General features: G+C 47.0%; 1 protein-coding gene across 1 annotated transcript in view; it reads right to left on the bottom strand.

The window, feature by feature from the left end:
* LOC147970562 (uncharacterized) overlaps positions 1 to 15,127 on the bottom strand; it is a 47,479-nt gene extending 32,352 nt beyond the window's left edge. The window contains exon 1 of the mRNA XM_087523488.1: positions 15,017 to 15,127. Within this exon, the coding sequence (XP_087379614.1) occupies positions 15,017 to 15,127 (111 nt within the window). The remainder of the gene's footprint in view (positions 1 to 15,016) is intronic.
* Positions 15,128 to 22,506: the final 7,379 nt, after the last annotated feature.

Genomic DNA, 22,506 nt, shown 5'->3' with positions numbered 1-22,506 from the left:
GCGTGAAAATGTACTTCAAACTCTTGTGATCTGTGTACACCTCACAATGATTTCCAATGAGGAAATGTCTCCACGTCTTCAATGCGTGCACTACGGCTGCTAACTCCAAATCATCCGTGGCATAATTCAAGTCATGAGGCTTCAGTTGCCGTGAAGCATACGAAATAACTCTTCCTTCCTGCATAAGCACTTCTCGAAGTCCTCGACGTGAAGCGTCGCAGTACACCTCATAATCCTTGGTCTGATCTGGCAAAATGAATACTGGTGAGGTAACCAAACGTTTCTTCAACTCCTGGAAACTAGCCTCACACTCCTCAGTCCATTTGAACTTAGTATCCTTCTTCAACAACTCCATCATAGGCTTTGCAATCTTTGAAAAGTTCTCAATGAATCTCCGGTAGTATCCTGCGAGTCCAACAAAACTCCGGATCTCTCCAACTATTGTGGGTGCTTCCCATTCGGTTACGGTCTCAACCTTTGTGGGGTCAACTGCTATACCTTCTCCGGATATAACATGTCCGAGGAATCCAACTTCCTTCAACCAAAACTCACATTTGCTGAATTTGGCGTATAATTGATGTTCCCTTAGTTTCTCCAAAACCAAACGCAAATGTTCCTTATGCTCCTCTTCATCCTTTGAATAAACCAGGATGTCATCAATGAACACTACGACAAACTTATCCAAAAACTCCATAAAAACTTTGTTCATCAGGTTCATAAAATAGGCAGGTGCATTAGTCAATCCAAATGACATAACGATATACTCATACAGTCCATATCTCGTGGTGAATGCTGTCTTAGGTATGTCCTGCTCTCGAATCTTCAATTGGTGGTACCCTGATTGCAAATTGATCTTGGAAAACACTTTCGCTCCTTGCAACCGATCAAACAGATCGTTGATCATTGGCAGTGGGTACTTGTTCTTGATGGTTACTTCATTCAATCCCCGATAATCTACAACCATCCTTAATGATCCATCCTTCTTTTCCACTAGAAGTACGGGTGATCCCCAAGGCGAAGAACTTGGACGAATGTAACCTTTATCCAATAACTCCTTAATCTGATTCTTAATTTCTACCAAATCCTTTGCTGGCATCCGGTACGGTCGCTTCGATATTGGGCCTGTACCTGGCAATAACTCAATCAAAAACTCAATGTCTCTATCCCGTGGCATGCCTGGTAATTCCTTAAGAAATACATCAGGAAAATCCTTTACCACTGGTACTTCTTCTTGCACAACTCGTGCTAGGCAGTTTACTTGTGTCCTGTTTGGCACATGCCGGGATACATACTTGATCCTTCTTCCTTCTGGTGTGGTAAGCAAAATTGACTTACTAGCACAGTCGATGTTTCCTCCATACATCGACAACCAATCCATGCCTAATATCACATCCAATCCTTGAGATTCTAATATTATTAGGTCTGAGGGAAACACATAGTTACCAATCCTTAATGGTAACCGATCACACCATCGTCTAGCCATAAACTCCGCTCCTGGTGAGCTTACTAACATGGGTGACCTAAGGGCTTGGGTTGGCAGGTTATACTTATCCACAAATCCCCTTGATATGTATGAATGCGATGCACCAGTATCGAAAAGAACGAGTGCGGTAAATGACTTAACCAAAAACTAACCGATTACTGCATCGGGCTGATCTTCAACCTCCTCCACATTAATGTGGTTCACCTGTCCCCTATTGAAAGGGTTCGGTTTCTTCCCAGAGCTTCCATTGCCATTTCCATTTTGGCCTTCGGGACATTCATTGGCATAATGTCCGGTCTTGGAACACTTGAAACAGGTGACTTGACTCAGGTCTCTCTTGGTTGGGGTCGATGGGATGGTACGGTTCTGGCCGTTGCTTCCTCCATTCCCATTACCATTCTTGTGGCCATTATGCTTGTGCGAGCTACCTCCTCCATGGGTGTGCTGAAACTGAAATCCTGGTTTAGGGGTAAAACGGGGCTTCTGCTGGGCTCCAGAGTTATACTTCCCCTGTCCATACTTCCTCTTGCGGTTCTCAATCTACTGTTGCTTCCCTTCAATCATGATGGCACGATCTACCAACTCCTGGTAGTTGTTGAAGGTGGCTACCATCAACTGCATGCTTAGTTCATCATTCAGTCCTTCCAGAAACTTCTCCTGCTTAGCTGCATCCGTAGCAACGTCATCTGGGGCATAACGTGCTAACTTGCTGAAGTCGTCGACGTACTGGCCAACTGTCCTTCCTCCTTGGCGTAAGTTGCGAAACTCACGCTTCTTTATGGCCATAGCTCCTGCTGAAACATGGGCAATGCGGAAAGCTTGCTGAAACTGATCCCATGTGACAGTGTCAACTGGGTAAGTGGCTGTGAAATACTCCCACCATGCTGCCGCGGGTCCGTCAAGCTGGTGAGCGGCAAACTTCACTTTCTCACCATCCGTGCATCCTGCAGTGGTCAACTCCCTTCCTATCTTGCGGAGCCAATCATCTGCTACTATTGGCTCGGTGCTACTGGAAAACACCGGCGGATTCAGCCTAAGAAAACGGGCTAAGTGGTCAACAGGTGGTGGTGGTGGTGGGTTGTTGTTGTTGTTCTGCTGGTTCTGGACTAACATCTGCATCAATTGATTCTGCTGCTGGATCAACTGAGTGAGCTCCGGTGGAAATCCATTGTCACGTCTCGGAGGCATCTGAGGGTTTAGAAAAGACGAGATATAAGAATAGAGTGAGGTCTAAAGGGAAAACACTACCCATATGCACATGAGCAAATGCACACAAAATCACTTCATTCAATCAAACAAGGGCTTACAATCGGTCTAAAGCTATCGCAAAAGTGCTTGATTATAATGTTTACATGGGGGAATACTACTACTATTTGGTGGTCATCTAGAAATTTGAACCGGTGGAAGACTCCGTGATATCTGCTCCAGCGTCGTCTTCAAAGTCGGGTTCACTTGGATCCGAATCGGTGTCATCGATGATGATGTAGTTGTCCGGACATGCGACGTACTCGTCCTCCTCCTTGGATGCTAACTTCTTCTTGAGTTCTTCAATCTCCTGCTTAAGATCACCATTGTGTCTTGCTAGAGCTACGATCTCGTCCATGTAGTCCTTGCATGTAGACTTCAGTTCTCCTTCTAGCTGGATGATCCTTGCCTTTGCATTCTTCAACTCTATCATATCATTGCACATCTGGTTCTCGTGGCGTCGAATGTGCTGGTTTAACTCCTGGATGAAAGATGCAATGGATCTATCCTTCTTGGTGCTGACTAACTCCCATTGTTCATCTCGGCGTCCGCAAATCTGGTAGATAGTGTCCTTGAGGTCTTCTTGATAAACTTCTCCAATGCGTCCTATGGTGATATGAGCTGCCATGCTCCTTCCCAGACTCCAGGTTGGTGCATTGAAAACACTATCTATAGGCTTCGTGATTGGCGCGAATGTCCTTCCCGGAACGTGAGCTTGAATCTTCCAGCGCTCCTCTTCAGGCAGAGTGGCGTTGAAGGTTCCCGTGAAGCTTGGTAATCCAATGTTCAGGTACTTGGTGACTTCCTTCAGGTGAAATCCAAATGGTGTCCCTTCATCCGGTTGAGCGTACTTAATCTTCGCGTGCATCATCCTAGAAGAGTAGAAAAGATGAGGAGTTAGAAAACGAGAAGAGAATGGTGATCTATGGCTTTAACTTAGTGGTCGTGTCCTACAGTCAGCGTGTGCTCTGATACCATTCTCTGTCGCGACCCGATCCGAATGGATCAAGCGCTCTGTGCTCAGGTGTCATCCCTGGATCAGTAATGCTGACACCACACAGTACATCGAAGGATTTATAGCAGAGTGGCAATCACACACTTATTACATCGTTGTCTCAAAGAGAACTTATTACAATAAACATGGCTTAAGGCCATCTAGTGTCGATAACAGCGGAAGACTTGGAAGATAAATGGGTCCATCAACTCCAACGGCATCACTGAGTATAGAACCACGACCTAAAACACCTTACTCGTCGTCTGAAAAGTCTGCAACATGAGAAGTTGCAGCCCGAAAACGTGTCAGCACATGGAATATGCTGGCAAAGTAACACATAGAGAGTAATGGAATGAAACAGCTATACTGTATGCATATATGGCTGGTGGAAAGCTCTATGGTTACAGTTTTGCGTAAAGCCAGTTTTTCCCTACTGCAAAGGAATAAATTTATTTAACTATCATGGTGGTTGTGAAACATCGAGAATGGTTGACAGCATTCCGATCCCAATTAAGTGAACAATTAAAACCCAACAACATTAATTAGAAGTAACATGTTGAGATTCACATGATATTCAAATACTAGATACTCAAGTTGTCCATAACCGGGGACACGGCTAATCATGATTAGTTTGTACACTATGCAGAGGTTTGCGCACTTTTCCCCACAAGACTCGATCGCCTCCGTTTGGTTTCTCGCACTACATGGTGTTTGAGAAGACGGATGACCGAGACACAGTCTTTCAGAAGCGCTAGCACCTTACATGTGGGGTAGACCGTACCACCTACAACCCCTACATCTGCTAGTCCACCCCGTAAGAGTTCGCACTACTTAGTCAACTATGCCAGAGCCCATAATGGCTTGTGGCTGCACACGGAAGTTTCTAGCATGAAAGATCTTATGATCCCTTTGAGCCTGGGTGGCGGTCCAAAAAAAACAGGCAAGTCCTGATAGACATCAGGTGCCTCAGTCCACCCAGATGTGTGTTTAAGTTGCCACCTTAGATAAACCATTAAAATTAACAAACTCACATCTGTCATGGATATCACTCACCCAATCCACGTCTACTAGCATAGCATGGCATAATAAGCAAACGTAGAAGTAACTCCCAAAGGTTTGATAATAATACAGGTAATAGGTACTACCTCATCTACTTCCCATCCCACAATTTAATTAGATCCTAACCATGCAATGTGTGAGGATTGATCTAATGCAATAAAACTGGGTTGTAGAAAAGGTATGATCAAAGTGTTACTTGCCTTGCTGATGATCCGCGAGTCCTAGGGAATCGAAGTAACAAGCGGCGCAATCCAGGTGATCTATCGCAGACAAACAACAAGCACACAATAAGTACTCATCTAATGCACAAGTAAAACTCGAACAAGAGAGCGAACCAGAAGGTTCAACTTAAGAACTCCGGTTGCAAAGAAAGAACGAACCGAACAAAGAAACGGAAAACAAACGGCGGAAGAAAACAGCTCGGTTCTAGCAAGTTGAAACTAGGTCAAATTTTACCGGGGCAAAAACTTGTTTAAGTTTATTAGACGGAATGGCGGTTTTGAAACGAAACTCCAGGCGCTTGAATCACCTGATTCCGATAAACGAGCGAGAAGATAAACTAGAACGAAGATCGGATCTGAGATCGCGATCGCGGAATAAATCCGATGAGAAGAAAAAGAAGAACAGTTATACGAACGGACGTTCGTTAACCTAGAAGAATCCGGTGATCACGTTCGTTAGGACGAACGGTCCGGCGAACGGTCCAAAGGCAACTAAATCGGAAGAGAAAACGAATCCGATCTAGGGTTTCGGAGAAGAAAACCGAAACGAAAAACCGATCTAGAAAACGAATCGGAAGAGAAGAAAAGAATCGGAACGATTAGAAGAAAACGATCCGAGGAAAAGAGACGCGGGGCAACCTCCGGCGAGGGGCTCCGGCGGCGTGGCGTAGGGCGGTGGCGCGGTGGCGGCGACTTGGGGTGCGGCGCGGGTGTAGGGTGCGGTGGAGGGCTTGGGGTTTGATTTGATGGGTTTAGAGGGGGGGTGTTGGGGTATTTATATTGGGGAGGGGAGAGGAGACTTGGGGTAGGGGACAAGAAAAATAGAGGAAAAAGGAAAACGAAACAAAGGAAAGGGGGCTAAGAATCCTACTAGGATTCGGCTAGAGCAAGAGGCGAGGCAGCGGCCTGCGCTCCCGGGCCTGGCGCGCAGCGCACTGGAGGCTGGGGCGGCCGGCTGGCTGGGCCTTTGGCCCGGCTGGCCTGGCGGGAGGCTCCCCTTTTTTTTAAACGTTTTTCGCGCGCAGAAAACAAAAGAAAAAGAAACTAAACGAACTCCGAAAAATCTAAAGTAAATTTTCCCCGACTCCTAAAAATGAGCCGAACAAAATGAACTTTACTCCGGACCTAAAATGCAATTTTCGAAAACGCGCATTTTTCCCTATCCAAATAAAATGCAAACAAAACTCCGGCAAACAAAAATTTGATCTATTTATTAAATCTTCATTTTTTTCCTAAATTTGGGAAATTTATATTATTCCCTCTCTCATATTTTGATATTGGAAAAATAATTGAAGATGAAATAAATAAATCAAATGATCCTCTTTTAAAATTCGAGAAAACTCTCAAATATGAAAATAATGAAATCCCCAACTCTCTCCGAAGGTCCTTGAGTTGCGTGAAATTTCTAGGATCAACCAAAATGCAAGAAAAAAATATGTTATGCATGATGATCTAGTGTATAACATTCCAAATTGCAAAATTTGGGATGTTACAAACCTATCCCCCTTAAGATGAATCTCGCCCTCGAGATTCGGGTTGGCTAGAAAATAGGTGAGGGTGGTCTTTGAGCAAATCTTCTTCTCTCTCCCAGGTGGCTTCATCCTCTGAGTGGTGGTTCCACTGGACTTTGCAAAATTTGATAACCATGCTGCGAGTAACTCTGCTGGCATAATCGAGAATCTTGACTGGCTTCTCCTCATATGTTAGGTCATCCTTTAACTGAATCGCTTCAAGCGGTACTGTATCTCTTAGCGGTACCTCCGCCATCTCGGCATGACATTTCTTCAGCTGAGAAACATGGAATACATCATGAACTCCTGACAGTCCCTCTGGTAATTCCAACTTATAAGCGACTTCTCCCATACGTTGCAAGATCTTATATGGTCCAACGAAACACGGTGCTAACTTTCCCTTAACTCCAAAGCGCTTAACTCCTCGAAGTGGGGATACTCGAAGATAAACTCTGTCTCCGGTTTCGTAAACTATCTCCTTGCGTTTAGAATCTGCGTAGCTCTTCTGCCTGGACTGGGCTACCTTGAGCCTATCGCGAATCAACTTAACTTTCCGTTCAGACTCCTTAATCAAATCTGGTCCAAAGAATTGACGGTCTCCAACTTCGTCCCATGACAACGGTGTCCTGCACCTCCTTCTGTATAAAGCTTCGAAAGGTGCCATCTTCAAACTGGTTTGGTAACTGTTGTTATAGGAAAACTCCGCATACGGCAAGTTTTCGTCCCAGCTAGATCCATAATCTAGTGCACAAGCTCTCAGCATATCTTCCAAAATCTGATTGACTCAGGTAAATTGGGTTCCTCTATCTGATACGATACTCCTTGGAACTCCATGCAAACAAATGATCCTAGTCATGTATATCTTTGCCAACTTAGCACTGGTGTAAGTGGTCTTAACTGGAATGAAATGTGCTACCTTCGTCAAACGATCAACTACTACCCATATCGAGTCATAGCCTGATTTTGTCCTGGGTAGTCCTGTGATAAAATCCATGCCTATCTTATCCCACTTCCATTCGGGTATCGGCAATGGCTGTAACAATCCTGCTGGCTTCTGATGCTCTGCCTTTACTCTCTGGCATACGTCACAAACTGCTACATATGCTGCAATATCCTTCTTCATTCCGGTCCACCAGAATGTTTCCTTTAAATCCAAATACATCTTGGTATTCCCTGGGTGAATCGAATATGGTGAATCATGTGCCTCTTGCAAAATCAACTTCCTGATCTCCGGGTCATTTGGCACATAAACACGGTCCTCAAACCATAAGGTATCGTGCTCATCCTCACGAAATCCCTTAGCTTTTCCTTTGCTAAGTTTCTCCTTTATAGCAGCAATCTCTTTGTCAGATCTCTGAGCTTCTCTGATTTTATCCATCAATGTTGACTGAATCTCCAATGCTGCTACATAGCCTCTCGGAACTATTTCCAAACATAGCTCACGAAGGTTTTCTGCTAACTCCTTGGGTATTTTCCCCATCATTAGGGTATTGACATGGCTCTTACGGCTCAATGCGTCAGCTACTATATTAGCTTTTCCAGGATGGTAATGCAATCTCATGTCATAATCCTTGATGAGCTCCAACCATCTCCTCTGTCTGAGGTTCAACTCCTTCTGCGTGAAAATGTACTTCAAACTCTTGTGATCTGTGTACACCTCACAATGATTTCCAATGAGGAAATGTCTCCACGTCTTCAATGCGTGCACTACGGCTGCTAACTCCAAATCATGCGTGGCATAATTCAAGTCATGAGGCTTCAGTTGCCGTGAAGCATACGAAACAACTCTTCCTTCCTGCATAAGCACTGCTCCAAGTCCTCGACGTGAAGCGTTGCAGTACACCTGATAATCCTTGGTCTGATCTGGCAAAATCAATACTGGTGAGGTAACCAAACATTTCTTCAACTCCTGGAAACTAGCCTCACACTCCTCAGTCCATTTGAACTTAGTATCCTTCTTCAACAACTCCGTCATAGGCTTTGCAATCTTTGAAAAGTTCTCAATGAATCTCCGGTAGTATCCTGTGAGTCCAAGAAAACTCCGGATCTCTCCAACTGTTGTGGGTGCTTCCCATTCGGTTACGGTCTCAACCTTTGTGGGGTCAACTGCTATACCTTCTCCGGATATAACGTGTCCGAGGAATCCAACTTCCTTCAACCAAAACTCACATTTGCTGAATTTGGCGTATAATTGATGTTCCCTTAGTTTCTCCAAAACCAAACGCAAATGTTCCTTATGCTCCTCTTCATTCTTTGAATAAACCAGGATGTCATCAATCAACACTACGACGAACTTATCCAAAAACTCCATAAAAACTTTGTTCATCAGGTTCATAAAATAGGCAGGTGCATTAGTCAATCAAAATGACATAACGGTATACTCAAACAGTCCATATCTCGTGGTGAATGCTGTCTTAGGTATGTCCTGCTCTAGAATCTTCAATTGGTGGTACCCTGATCGCAAATCGATCTTGGAAAACACTTTAGCTCCTTGCAACCGATCAAACAGATCGTTGATCATTGGCAGTGGGTACTTGTTCTTGATGGTTACTTCATTCAATCCCCGATAATCTACAACCATCCTTAATGATCCATCCTTCTTTTCCACTAGAAGTACGGGTGATCCCCAAGGCGAAGAACTTGGGCGAATGTAACCTTTATCCAATAACTCCTTAATCTGATTCTTAATTTCTACCAAATCCTTTGCTGGCATCCAGTACGGTCGCTTCGATATTGGGCCTGTACCTGGCAATAACTCAATCAAAAACTCAATGTCTCTATCCGGTGGCATGCCTGGTAATTCCTCAGGAAATACATCAGGAAAATCCTTTACCACTGGTACTTCTTGCACAACTCTTGTTAGGCAGTTTACTTGTGTCCTGTTTGGCACATGCCGGGATACATACTTGATCCTTCTTCCTTCTGGTGTGGTAAGCAAAATTGACTTACTAGCACAGTCGATGTTTCCTCCATACATCGACAACCAATCCATGCCTAATATCACATCCAATCCTTGAGATTCCAATATTATTAGGTCTGAGGGAAGCACATAGTTACCAATCCTTAATGGTAACCGATCACACCATCGTCTAGCCATAAACTCCGCTCCTGGTGAGCTTACTAACATGGGTGACCTAAGGGCTTGGGTTGGCAGGTTATACTTATCCACAAATCCCCTTGATATGTATGAATGCGATGCACCAGTATCGAAAAGAACGAGTGCGGTAAATGACTTAACCAAAAACTAACCGATTACTGCATCGGGCTGATCTTCAACCTCCTCCACATTAATGTGGTTCACCTGTCCCCTATTGAAAGGGTTCGGTTTCTTCCCAGAGCTTCCATTGCCATTTCCATTCTGGCCTTCGGGACATTCATTGGCATAATGTCCGGTCTTGGAACACTTGAAACAGGTGACTTGACTCAGGTCTCTCTTGGTTGGGGTCGATGGGATGGTACGGTTCTGGCCGTTGCTTCCTCCATTCCCATTACCATTCTTGTGGCCATTATGGTTGTGCGAGCTACCTCCTCCATGGGTGTGCTGAAACTGAAATCCCGGTTTAGGGGTAAAACGGGGCTTCTGCTGGGCTCCAGAGTTATACTTCCCCTGTCCATACTTCCTCTTGCGGTTCTCAATCTACTGTTGCTTCCCTTCAATCATGATGGCACGATCTACCAACTCCTGGTAGTTGTTGAAGGTGGCTACCATCAACTGCATGCTTAGTTCATCATTCAGTCCTTCCAGAAACTTCTCCTGCTTAGCTGCATCCGTAGCAACGTCATCTGGGGCATAACGTGCTAACTTGCTGAAGTCGTCGACATACTGGCCAACTGTCCTTCCTCCTTGGAGTAAGTTGCGAAACTCACGCTTCTTTATGGCCATAGCTCCTGCTGAAACATGGGCAGTGCGAAAAGCTTGCTGAAACTGATCCCATGTGACAATGTCAACTGGGTAAGTGGCTGTGAAATTCTCCCACCATGCTACCGCGGGTCCGTCAAGCTGGTGAGCGGCAAACTTTACTTTCTCACCATCCGTGCATCCTGCACTGGTCAACTCCCTTCCTATCTTGCGGAGCCAATCATCTGCTACTATTGGCTCGGTGCTACTGGAAAACACCGGCGGATTCAGCCTAAGAAAACGGGCCAAGTGGTCAACAGGTGGTGGTGGTGGTGGGTTGTTATTGTTGTTCTGCTGGTTCTGGACTAACATCTGCATCAATTGATTCTGCTGCTGGATCAACTGAGTGAGCTCCGGTGGAAATCCATTGTCACGTCTCGGAGGCATCTGAGGGTTTAGAAAAGACGAGATATAAGAATAGAGTGAGGTCTAAAGGGAAAACACTACCCATATGCACATGAGCAAATGCACACAAAATCACTTCATTCAATCAAACAAGGGCTTACAATCGGTCTAAAGCTATCGCAAAAGTGCTTGACTATAATGTTTACATGGGGGAATACTACTACTATTTGGTGGTCATCTAGAAATTTGAACCGGTGGAAGACTCCATGATATCTGCTCCAGCTTCGTCTTCAAAGTCGGGTTCACTTGGATCCGAATCGGTGTCATCGATGATGATGTAGTTGCCCGGACATGCGACGTACTCGTCCTCCTCAATCTCCTGCTTAAGATCACCATTGTGTCTTGCTAGAGCTACGATCTCGTCCATGTAGTCCTTGCGTGTAGACTTCAGTTCTCCTTCTAGCTTGATGATCCTTGCCTTCGCATTCTTCAACTCTATCATATCATTGCACATCTGGTTCTCGTGGCGTCGAATGTGCTGGTTTAACTCCTGGATGAAAGATGCAATGGATCTATCCTTCTTGGTGCTGACTAACTCCCATTGTTCATCTCGGCGTCCGCAAATCTGGTAGATAGTGTCCTTGAGGTCTTCTTGATAAACTTCTCCAATGCGTCCTATGGTGATATGAGCTGCCATGCTCCTTCCCAGACTCTAGGTTGGTGCATTGAAAACACTATCTATAGGCTTCGTGATTGGCGCGAATGTCCTTCCCGGAACGTGAGCTTGAATCTTCCAACGCTCCTCTTCAGGCAGAGTGGCGTTGAAGGTTCCCGTGAAGCTTGGTAATCCAATGTTCAGGTACTTGGTGACTTCCTTCAGGTGAAATCCAAATGGTGTCCCTTCATCCGGTTGAGCGTACTTAATCTTCGCGTGCGTCATCCTAGAAGAGTAGAAAAGATGAGGAGTTAGAAAATGAGAAGAGAATGGTGATCTATGGCTTTAACTAAGTGGTCGTGTCCTACAGTCAGCGTGTGCTCTGATACCATTCTCTGTCGCGACCCGATCCGAATGGATCAAGCGCTCTATGCTCAGGTGTCATCCCTGGATCAGTAATGCTGACACCACACAGTACATCGAAGGATTTATAGCAGAGTGGCAATCACACACTTATTACATCATTGTCTCAAAGAGAACTTATTACAATAAACATGGCTTAAGGCCATCTAGTGTCGATAACAGCGGAAGACTTGGAAGATAAATGGTTCCATCAACTCCAACGGCATCACAGAGTATAGAACCACGACCTAAAACACCTTACTCGTCGTCTGAAAAGTCTGCAACATGAGAAGTTACAGCCCGAAAACGGGTCAGCACATGGAATATGCTGGCAAAGTAACACATAGAGAGTAATGGAATGAAACAGCTATACTATATGCATATATGGCTGGTGGAAAGCTCTATGGTTACAGTTTTGCGTAAAGCCAGTTTTTCCCTACTGCAAAGGAATAAATTTATTTAACTATCATGGTGGTTGTGAAACATCGAGAATGGTTGACAGCATTCCGATCCCAATTAAGTGAACAATTAAAACCCAACAACATTAATTAGAAGTAACATGTTGAGATTCACATGATATTCAAATACTAGATACTCAAGTTGTCCCTAACCGGGGACACGGCTAATCATGATTAGTTTGTACACTCTGCAAAGGTTTGCGCACTTTTCCCCACAAGACTCGATCGCCTCCGTTTGGTTTCTCGCACTACATGGTGTTTGAGAAGACTGATGACAGAGACACAGTCTTTCAGAAGCGCTAGCACCTTACATGTGGGGTAGACCGTACCACCTACAACCCCTACATCTGCTAGTCCACCCCGTAAGAGTTCGCACTACTTAGTCAACTATGCCAGAGCCCATAATGGCTTGTGGCCGCACACGGAAGTTTCTAGCATGAAAGATCTTATGATCCCTTTGAGCCTGGGTGGCGGTCCAAAAAAAACAGGCAAGTCCTGATAGACATCAGGTGCCTCAGTCCACCCAGATGTGTGTTTAAGTTGCCACCTTAGATAAACCATTAAAATTAACAAACTCACATCTGTCATGGATATCACTCACCCAATCCACGTCTACTAGCATAGCATGGCATAATAAGCAAACGTAGAAGTAACTCCCAAAGGTTTGATAATAATACAGGTAATAGGTACTACCTCATCTACTTCCCATCCCACAATTTAATTAGATCCTAACCATGCAATGTGTGAGGATTGATCTAATGCAATAAAACTGGGTTGTAGAAAAGGTATGATCAAAGTGTTACTTGCCTTGCTAATGATCCGCGAGTCCTAGGGAATCGAAGTAACAAGCGGCGCAATCCGGGTGATCTATCGCAGACAAACAACAAGCACACAATAAGTACTCATCTAATGCACAGGTAAAACTCGAACAAGAGAACGAACCAGAAGGTTCAACTTAAGAACTCCGGTTGCAAAGAAAGAACGAACCAAACAAAGAAACGGAAAACAAAGGGCGGAAGAAAACAACTCGGTTCTAGCAAGTTGAAACTAGGTCAAATTTTACCGGGGCAAAAACTTGTTTAAGTTGATTAGACGGAACGGCGGTTTCGAAACGAAACTCCAGGCACTTGAATCACCTGATTCTGATAAACGAGCGAGAAGATAAACTAGAACGAAGATCGGATCTGAGATCGCGATCACGGAATAAATCCGACGAGAAGAAAAAGAAGAACGGTTATATGAACGGACGTTCGTTAACCTAGAAGAATCCGGTGATCACGTTCGTTAGGACGAACGGCCCGGCGAACGGTCCAAAGGCAACTAAATCGGAAGAGAAAACGAATCCGATCTAGGGTTTCGGAGAAGAAAACTGAAACGAAAAACCGATCTAGAAAACGAATCGGAGGAGAAGAAAAGAATCGGAACGATTAGAAGAAAATGATCCGAGGAAAAGATATGCGGGGCAACCTCCGGCGAGGGGCTCCGGCGGCGTGGCGTAGGGCGGTGGCGCGGTGGCGGCGACTTGGGGTGTGGCGCGGGTGTAGGGTGCGGTGGAGGGCTTGGGGTTTGATTTGATGGGTTTAGAGGGGGGGGTGTTGGGGTATTTATATTGGGGAGGGGAGAGGAGACTTGGGGTAGGGGACAAGAAAAATAGAGGAAAAAGGAAAACGAAACAAAGGAAAGGGGGCTAAGAATCCTACTAGGATTCGGCTAGAGCAAGAGGCGAGGCGGCGGCCTGCGCTCCTGTGCCTGGCGCGCAGCGCACTGGAGGCTGGGGCGGCCGGCTGGCTGGGCCTTTGGCCCGGCTGGCCTGGCGGGAGGCTCCCCTTTTTTTTAAACGGTTTTCGCGCGCAGAAAACAAAAGAAAAAGAAACTAAACGTACTCCAAAAAATCTAAAGTAAATTTTCCCCGACTCCTAAAAATGAGCCGAACAAAATGAACTTTACTCCGGACCTAAAATGCAATTTTCGAAAACGCGCATTTTTCCCTATCCAAATAAAATGCAAACAAAACTCCGGCAAACAAAAATTTGATCTATTTATTAAATCTTCATTTTTTTCCTAAATTTGGGAAAGTCATATTATTCCCTCTCTCATATTTTGATATTGGAAAAATAATTGAAGATGAAATAAATAAATCAAATGATCCTCTTTTCAAATTCGAGAAAACTCTCAAATATGAAAATAACGAAATCCCCAACTCTCTCCGAAGGTCCTTGAGTTGCGTGAAATTTCTAGGATCAACCAAAATGCAAGATAAAAATATGTTATGCATGATGATCTAGTGTATAACATTCCAACTTGCAAAATTTGGGATGTTACAGGAAGGCAAGCTTGGCGATACGGATGTTCAGATCTCCTACCATTGTAACCGACTCTATGTAACCCTAACCCTCTCCGGTGTCTATATAAACCAGGGGTTTTTAGTCCGTAGGACAACATACACATCAACAATCATACCATAGGCTAGCTTCTAGGGTTTAGCCTCTCTGATCTCGTGGTAGATCTAGTCTTGTACTACCCATATCATCAATATTAATCAAGCATGACGTAGGGTTTTACCTCCATCGAGAGGGCCCGAACCTGGGTAAAACTTCGTGTCCCTTGCCTCCTGTTACCATCCGGCCTAGACGCACAGTTCGGGACCCCCTACCCGAGATCCGCCGGTTTTGACACTGACAAGGACGGCAGCGTCTTCCTCTTGATCGTGGCCACCGGCGAGGCCCGCGCAGGCCGCCGCCACACCTCTGTAGTGTGCGTCAGGGGCGACGCCACTGATGCTGACACTGACACGGGGCCAATATATGGGTGCGTGCTCACTATTACTACCCCTCGGAGGTACATGGACGGCGACATTGGCTACGTCAAGCTGACATGGACTCTGCCGAGCTGGGAACTTCCCGCCGATGTGGACATGGAAGACGCATGGTATTATTTGACCCCCAACAATGTGCATTAATGCGCGGCACCACGTATGGTAGCATCCATCTCCGCCCAGTATGCTTTAGCACGGGCAAAGGCCATTCGTGCGCCTTCTATACACGCCGACCTCTTCATCGCATTAATGCGCGGCACCACGTCAAGGAACTGCTGCACCAACCCAAAATAGCTGTTCGGTTTTAGCCTTTCCGGCCATAGCTGATCCACAACAGACCTCATGGCGAGTCCGGACAACCTATTTAGTTCGGCCCATTCGGCTAGTTGGTCAGACAACGAAAGTGGACGCTCGGGAGAATGGAATTGTGTCCAAAACAGCTGGTCCACTTCACGGTCCGTCTGACCCTTGAAGTACTTGGCCGCATCAGCAGCGCTCGCCGCCAAATCCATATACGCATCCTCCGAACTCCATAGCAGATCTAGAGGGGCATACCGTGGATCTCCGAACTTACTCTGCAGCATAAAGGATTTCCCGGCTACAATATCCCCAGCTTCCTGCAGCTCCTCCTTCTTTGCCCTCATAGCAGAGCGGAGGTCTTTTCCCGTTGCAGCAACCTTCTCAAGGTGCGATGCCTTCGCCTGGTTTTCCTTTTCAAGAGCCCGGAAACGGTCGATGGCGGCTTTTAATTCTACGGCCATATTAGCCATCTTATCCCGGCTCTCGCCATGCGCGGCCTTCTCGGCTCGCAACTCTTCGGCCGCCTTCAAAGCAGCCGCATTACCCAATCTTGCTTGTTCCTTGGCTCGGGCAAGTTCCGCCGCAAGGTTTCAACAGTGGCAGCTCCATCTGCAGTAATAACATGTTAAATATACTGGCTTCATGCTGCTCTTACTATGCGGCGTTTACCAGATAATAACACCTACCCTGCGCCTCGTCAAGCCTTTTGTTAACAAGCTCGATGTCGGTGTCTGCCGCATCCAACTGCCGTTTTAAATGGGTAAACTCGCTAGTCCGGCTAGCCACCGGAGCTTCCATCACCTGCTCATACAAACAGTATGGTTACTACCTGGGATTATGATCCTCTGATCGTCGTCGTTCCCAACGACAACCAGAGTCTTAGGGGCTACTATCTACACAGGGCACACTTAGCATGTGCAGGACTATCATACATTATTTTACGTACCTCAAAACCTGTCAGTAGACTCATAAAAGCTTTATGCAATCCACTTTCGGCGGACAAGATTCTCTCCATCACCGTATTCATCAGCACATGGTGTTCATCTGAGATGGCCGCTTGCCCCACCAACTCCCTCAGAACATCCGACCGCACACTAGACGGTGCCGGACTCGTTTGTCTACTCTCTTCGGGAGCCGGACACTGGGAACTTCGGGGGTCGACGAGATTATCTTCTGGCCTTGCCAGACTCGGAGAGGCCCTCCGCGACGACACTTCAGGGTCGCCCGCTTCTGGAGCAGAGGAGTCCGGAGGAGGCGTTTCACTCTCCATCATCTCTGGAAGAAGATCCCCCGAAGACGAGCTCATTTGAGAGGGGCTAAGGCCCGAACTGCAAAGATACATGTAGTGGTTATCTTCTCAGAAGAAAAGACGACATATCTGTACTACTAAGGTATTTTGGGTCACTTACGACTCGTGGGAGAATTGATCCCCCAGAGGACTTTGTGCGGCAACCGCACCCCCCGGGGTAGGACCCTCTGTGGGAGACTTCTTCTCCCGTTTTGAAGCTTCGGCTTCCGAATCCCCAGACGCAATCCTTTTCCTATTCTGGTCGTCTTCCTTCGTGAAGACGCTCGCTCCCTCGGCTGGAGCGGCCAGCATTTGGGGCCCGCGACCGCCCGCATTTTCCTTCAAGGGCTCCGGGCAAGGTGCGGTCTGGAACATCTTTTCCAATATCGGATTTTCCAAACCCTCAGGGAGGGGGGCCAAGCACCGAATAAACTTTGCCTTCGTTAGCCAGTCCTGGTCAAAAAGCGAACTCTCAGAAATAACTTCGCATCAAAGGAGAGGTAGTACGCTCGGTCGGAAGATGCCTTACCTGCTCGGCGGCACGGTTGCTACTCAGGCCCACGTCCTCGGTAATTTCCGGACACTCCACTTGAGGTCTGAAGAACAACTTGTACATCTCCTCGTGCGTCAGGCCGAGGAAATTTCGAATGGCGCGCGGTCCCTCGGGATTGAACTCCCACAAGCGAAGAGGCCGGCGTTTGCAAGGCTGGACTTGACGAACCAGCATAACTTGTGTTACCGCGACCAAACTGAAATCTCCATTAAAGAGATCTTGAATGCGGCTTTGCAGTATAGGCATGTCCTTGGCCGGACCCCAGCTCAATCCTCTGCTAATCCATGACATCAGCGATGGTGGAGGGCCTGGGCGGAAGACAGGGGTGGCCGCCCACTTGGCACTTCTAGGAGCCGTGATGTAGAACCACTCCTGTTGCCACAATTCAGACACCTCTAGAATGGAACCTTTGGGCCATGCAGCTCCCGTCATCTTGTGTACTGAGGCGCCTCCACACTCCGCATTTTGCCCCTCGATCATCCTCGGTTTTACTTCAAAGGTCTTGAGCCATAGGCCAAAGTGAGGGGTAACCCGGAGGAAGGCCTCGCACACAACAATAAATATCATGATATGAAGAAAGGAGTCTGGAGCTAGATCATGGAAATCTAGCCCGTAGTGAAACATCAAGCCCCTGACAAAAGGATCCAATGCAAGGCCTAGACCTCGGAGGAAGTGGGAGACGAACACGACGCTCTCGTTGGGTTCGGGGGAGGGGACGACCTGCCCCCAGGGAGGCAGCCGATGCAAAATCTCGGCGGTCAGATATCTGGCCTCCCTCAACTTTTTGACGTCTTCTTCCATGACGGAAGAAGGCACCCATCGGCCTTGAAGGCTAGATCCGGACATGACTGAAGGTTCGGAGCACCTGACCTGAACTTTGGGCGTTTGAGCTTGAGGTGGGGGAAGGATTTGATTGAGCACGGGAGGGAAAAATAAAAGACCTCGTCCCTTTATAAAGAGGGTGGATATCGAGTGTCCTCTCCGTGTCCGTTTGGACTTGCCTATGATCTAAGAGTCCTAGAAGCGGTTGGGTTACCCACGCCCGTATTGATGAGAATCCCGGAATAAGGGGACACGATCTCTGCTTTGACAAGACGTGCCAAGGAAACTGCCTCTCATAACGTGCTGAGGTGGGATACTGAAACGACTCGGATAAAGGCTTGGTCGTGGTGTGTCACGCTATGGAATACGTCAGCAGATTAGATTTGTGTAAATATTATTCTCTCTATGGTAATATGTGGAAACTTATTTTGTTGAGCCAGACACTATCTTTGTGTTCCAAATCTTCTATGAATTACTTGGAGGAGGAACCCACCTTGCAATGTCGAAGACAAACTGCGCGCCGGACTCGTCGTCATTGAAGCCTGGTTCAGGGGCTACTGAGGGAGTCCTAGATTAGGGGGTGTTCGGATAGCCGAACTATACCTTCAGCCGGACTCCTGGACTATGAAGATGCAAGATTGAAGACTCCGTCCCGTGTCCGGAAGGGACTTTCCTTGGCGTGGAAGGCAAGCTTGGCGATAAGGATGTTCAGATCTCCTACCATTGTAACCGACTCTATGTAACCCTAACCCTCTCCGGTGTCTATATAAACCGGGGGGTTTTAGTCCGTAGGACAACATACACATCAACAATCATACCATAGGCTAGCTTCTAGGGTTTAGCCTCTCTGATCTCGTGGTGGATCTACTCTTGTACTACCCATATCATCAATATTAATCAAGCAGGACGTAGGGTTTTACCTCCATCGAGAGGGCCCGAACCTGGGTAAAACTTCGTGTCCCTTGCCTCCTGTTACCATCCGGCCTAGACGCACAGTTCGGGACCCCCTACCCGAGATCCGCTGGTTTTGACACTGACAAGGACGGCAGCGTCTTCCTCTTGATCGTGGCCACCGGCGAGGCCCGCGCAGGCCGCCGCCACACCTCTGTAGTGTGCGTCAGGGGCGACGCCACTGATGCTGACACTGACACGGGGCCAATATATGGGTGCGTGCTCACTATTACTACCCCTCGGAGGTACATGGACGGCGACATTGGCTACGTCAAGCTGACATGGACTCTGCCGAGCTGGGAACTTCCCGCCGATGTGGACATGGAAGACGCATGGTATTATTTGACCCCCAACAATGTGCATGGGGACTCCAAGGAGGTTCACCTGGACATCTGCATTACTAAGTTAAATGTTGATCATTAGTCTTTGCTCAATGTAATCTGCTGTCTAAGCATGTGGAGACTTCCATGCATGATCTTTCTCTATTGGAGTATCGCGCATGAATAGAAGTGTATCCATTTATGGTTTAGTCTAGAATCTTCCGTGTATGAATTTTTACTACAGTACTGGTGAAAGACTTATGATGAACCATTTGTTACATATCCTCTGCCCCTTTCCAAGTCATCCTGATTTAATCCCTCCGTCTAGGTGTATAAGGGCATGGTTAACACTTAAATAGTATAGCCAATTGTTGACTATAAGAAAGTGCCATGTCATCTGTAGCCAACATGTATAACAATGGATACTCAAAAACTAATTCTTGAAGATCATTTCCTGCAAAGCACAATAAGAGCTATTTCTTCACAAGTTTTGGATGTAGGTTGAACAGTTGAATGCTTTTGTTTGCAAAAGATACTTTTCTATCCATTTCACCCGTGTTTGTGAGCTCTAGAGATGAGATAATTGTTGGGTAACGTAGAAGAATTTAAAAAAATTCTACGCATCACCAAGATCAATCTATGGACTTATCTAGCAACGAGGGAAAGAGGAGTGCATCTACATACCCTTGTAGATCGCGAGCGGAAGCGTCCAAGAGAACGGGGTTGATGGAGTCGTACTCGTCGTGATCCAAATCACCGATGACCGAGCGCCGAACGGACGACACCTCCGCGTTCAACACACGTACGGTTGGGAAGACGTATCCTCCTTGTTGATCCAGCAAGGGGGAAGGAGAGGTTGATGGAGATCCAGCAGCACGACGGCGTGGTGGTGGAAGCAACGGTGATCTCGGCAAGGCTTCGCCAAGCTCAGCGAGAGGGAGAGGTGTCACGGGAGGGAGAGGGAGGCGCCAGGGGCTCGGGTGCGCAGCCCTCCCTCCCCCCTCTTTATATAGGGGTCCAGGGGGGCGCCGGCCCCTCTAGATCCCATCTAGAAGGGGGCGGCGGCCAAGGAGGGTGGCTTGCCCCCCAAGCCAAGTGGGGCGCCCCCCACCCCTAGGGTTTCCAACCCTAGGCGCAGGGGGAGGCCTAAGGGGGGCGCACCAGCCCATCAGGGGCAGGTTCCCCTCCCACTTCAGCCCGTGGGGCCCTCCGGGATAGGTGGCCCCACCCGGTGGACCCCTGGGACCCTTCCGGTGGTCCCGGTACAATACTGGTAACCCCCAAAACTTTCCCGGTGGCCAAAACTGGACTTCCTATATACAATTCTTCACCTCAGGACCATTCCGGAACTCCTCGTGACGTCCGGGATCTCACCCGGGACTCCGAACAACTTTCAGGTTACCGCATACTAATATCTCAACAACCCTAGCATCACTGAATCTTAAGTGTGTAGACCCTACGGGTTCGGGAGACACACAGACATGACCAAGACGACTCTCCGGTCAATAACCAACAGCGGGATCTGGATACCCATGTTGGCTCCCACATGCTCCTCGATGATCTCATCGGATGAACCATGATGTCGAGGATTCAATCAATCCCGTATACAATTCCCTTTGTCAATCGGTACTTTACTTGATACCCATGTTGGCTCCCACATGCTCCTCGATGATCTCATCGGATGAACCATGAGGTCGAGGATTCAATCAATCCCGTATACAATTCCCTTTGTCAATCGGTACGTTACTTGCCCGAGACTCGATCGTCGGTATCCCAATACCTCGTTCAATCTCGTTGCCGGCAAGTCACTTTACTCGTACCATAATGCATGATCCCATGATCAACCACTTGGTCACATTGAGCTCATTATGATGATGCATTACCGAGTGGGCCCAGAGATACCTCTCCGTCATACGGAGTGACAAATCCCAGTCTCGATTCGTGCCAACCCAACAGACACTTTCGGAGATACCCGTAGTGCACCTTTATAGTCACCCAGTTACGTTGTGACGTTTGGCACACCCAAAGCACTCCTACGGTATCCGAGAGTTGCACAATCTCATGGTCTAAGGAAATGATACTTGACATTCGGAAAAGCTCTAGCAAACGAACTACACGATCTTTGAGCTATGCTTAGGATTGGGTCTTGTCCATCACATCATTCTCCTAATGATGTGATCCCATCATCAATGACATCTAATGTCCATAGTCAGGAAACCATGACTATTTTTTGATCAATGAGCTAGTCAACTAGAGGCTCACTAGGGACGTGTTGTGGTCTATGTATTCACACATGTATTACGATTTCCGGATAACACAATTATCATGAACAAGGAAATATAATAATAACCATTTTATTATTGCTTCTAGGGCATATTTCCAATAGTCTCCCACTTGCACTAGAGTCAATAATCTAGTTACATTGTGATGAATCGAACACCCATAGAGTTCTGGTGTTGATCATGTTTTGCTCTAGGGAGAGGTTTAGTCAACGGATCTGCTACATTCAGGTCCGTACGTACTTTACAAATATCTATGTCTCCATTTTGAACACTTTCATGAATGGAGTTGAAGCGACGCTTGATATGCCTGGTCTTCCTGTGAAACCTGGGCTCCTTGGCAAGGGCAATAGCTCCAGTGTTGTCACAGAAGAGAGTCATCGGGCCCGACGCATTGGAAATGACTCCTAGGTCGGTAATGAACTCCTTCACCCAGATTGCTTCTTGTGCTGCCACCGAGGCTGCCATGTACTCTGCTTCACATGTAGATCCTGCCACAACGCCTTGCTTGCAACTGCACCAGCTTACTGCCCCACCATTCAAAATATACACGTATCCGGTTTGTGACTTAGAGTCATCCAGATCTGTGTCGAAGCTAGCATCGACGTAACCCTTTACGATGAGCTCTTCGTCACCTCCATAAACGAGAAACATATCCTTAGTCCTCTTCAGGTACTTCAGGATATTCTTGACCGTTGTCCAGTGTTCCATGCCGGGATTACTTTGGTACCTTCCTACCAAACTTACGACAAGGTTTACATCAGGTCTGGTACACAGCATGGCATACATAATAGACCCTATGGCCGAGGCATAGGGGATGACACTCATCTTTTCTCTATCTTCTGCCGTGGTCGGGCATTGAGCCGTGCTCAATTGCACACCTTGCAATACAGGCAAGAACCCCTTC

Source organism: Triticum urartu, chromosome 5A, assembly GCF_056163025.1.
Source record: "Triticum urartu cultivar PI428250 chromosome 5A, HENAU_Tu73, whole genome shotgun sequence".
Lineage (NCBI taxonomy): Eukaryota > Viridiplantae > Streptophyta > Magnoliopsida > Poales > Poaceae > Triticum > Triticum urartu.
Note: the sequence above shows the minus strand (reverse complement) of the source record. Positions and strands in the feature narration are given on the sequence as shown.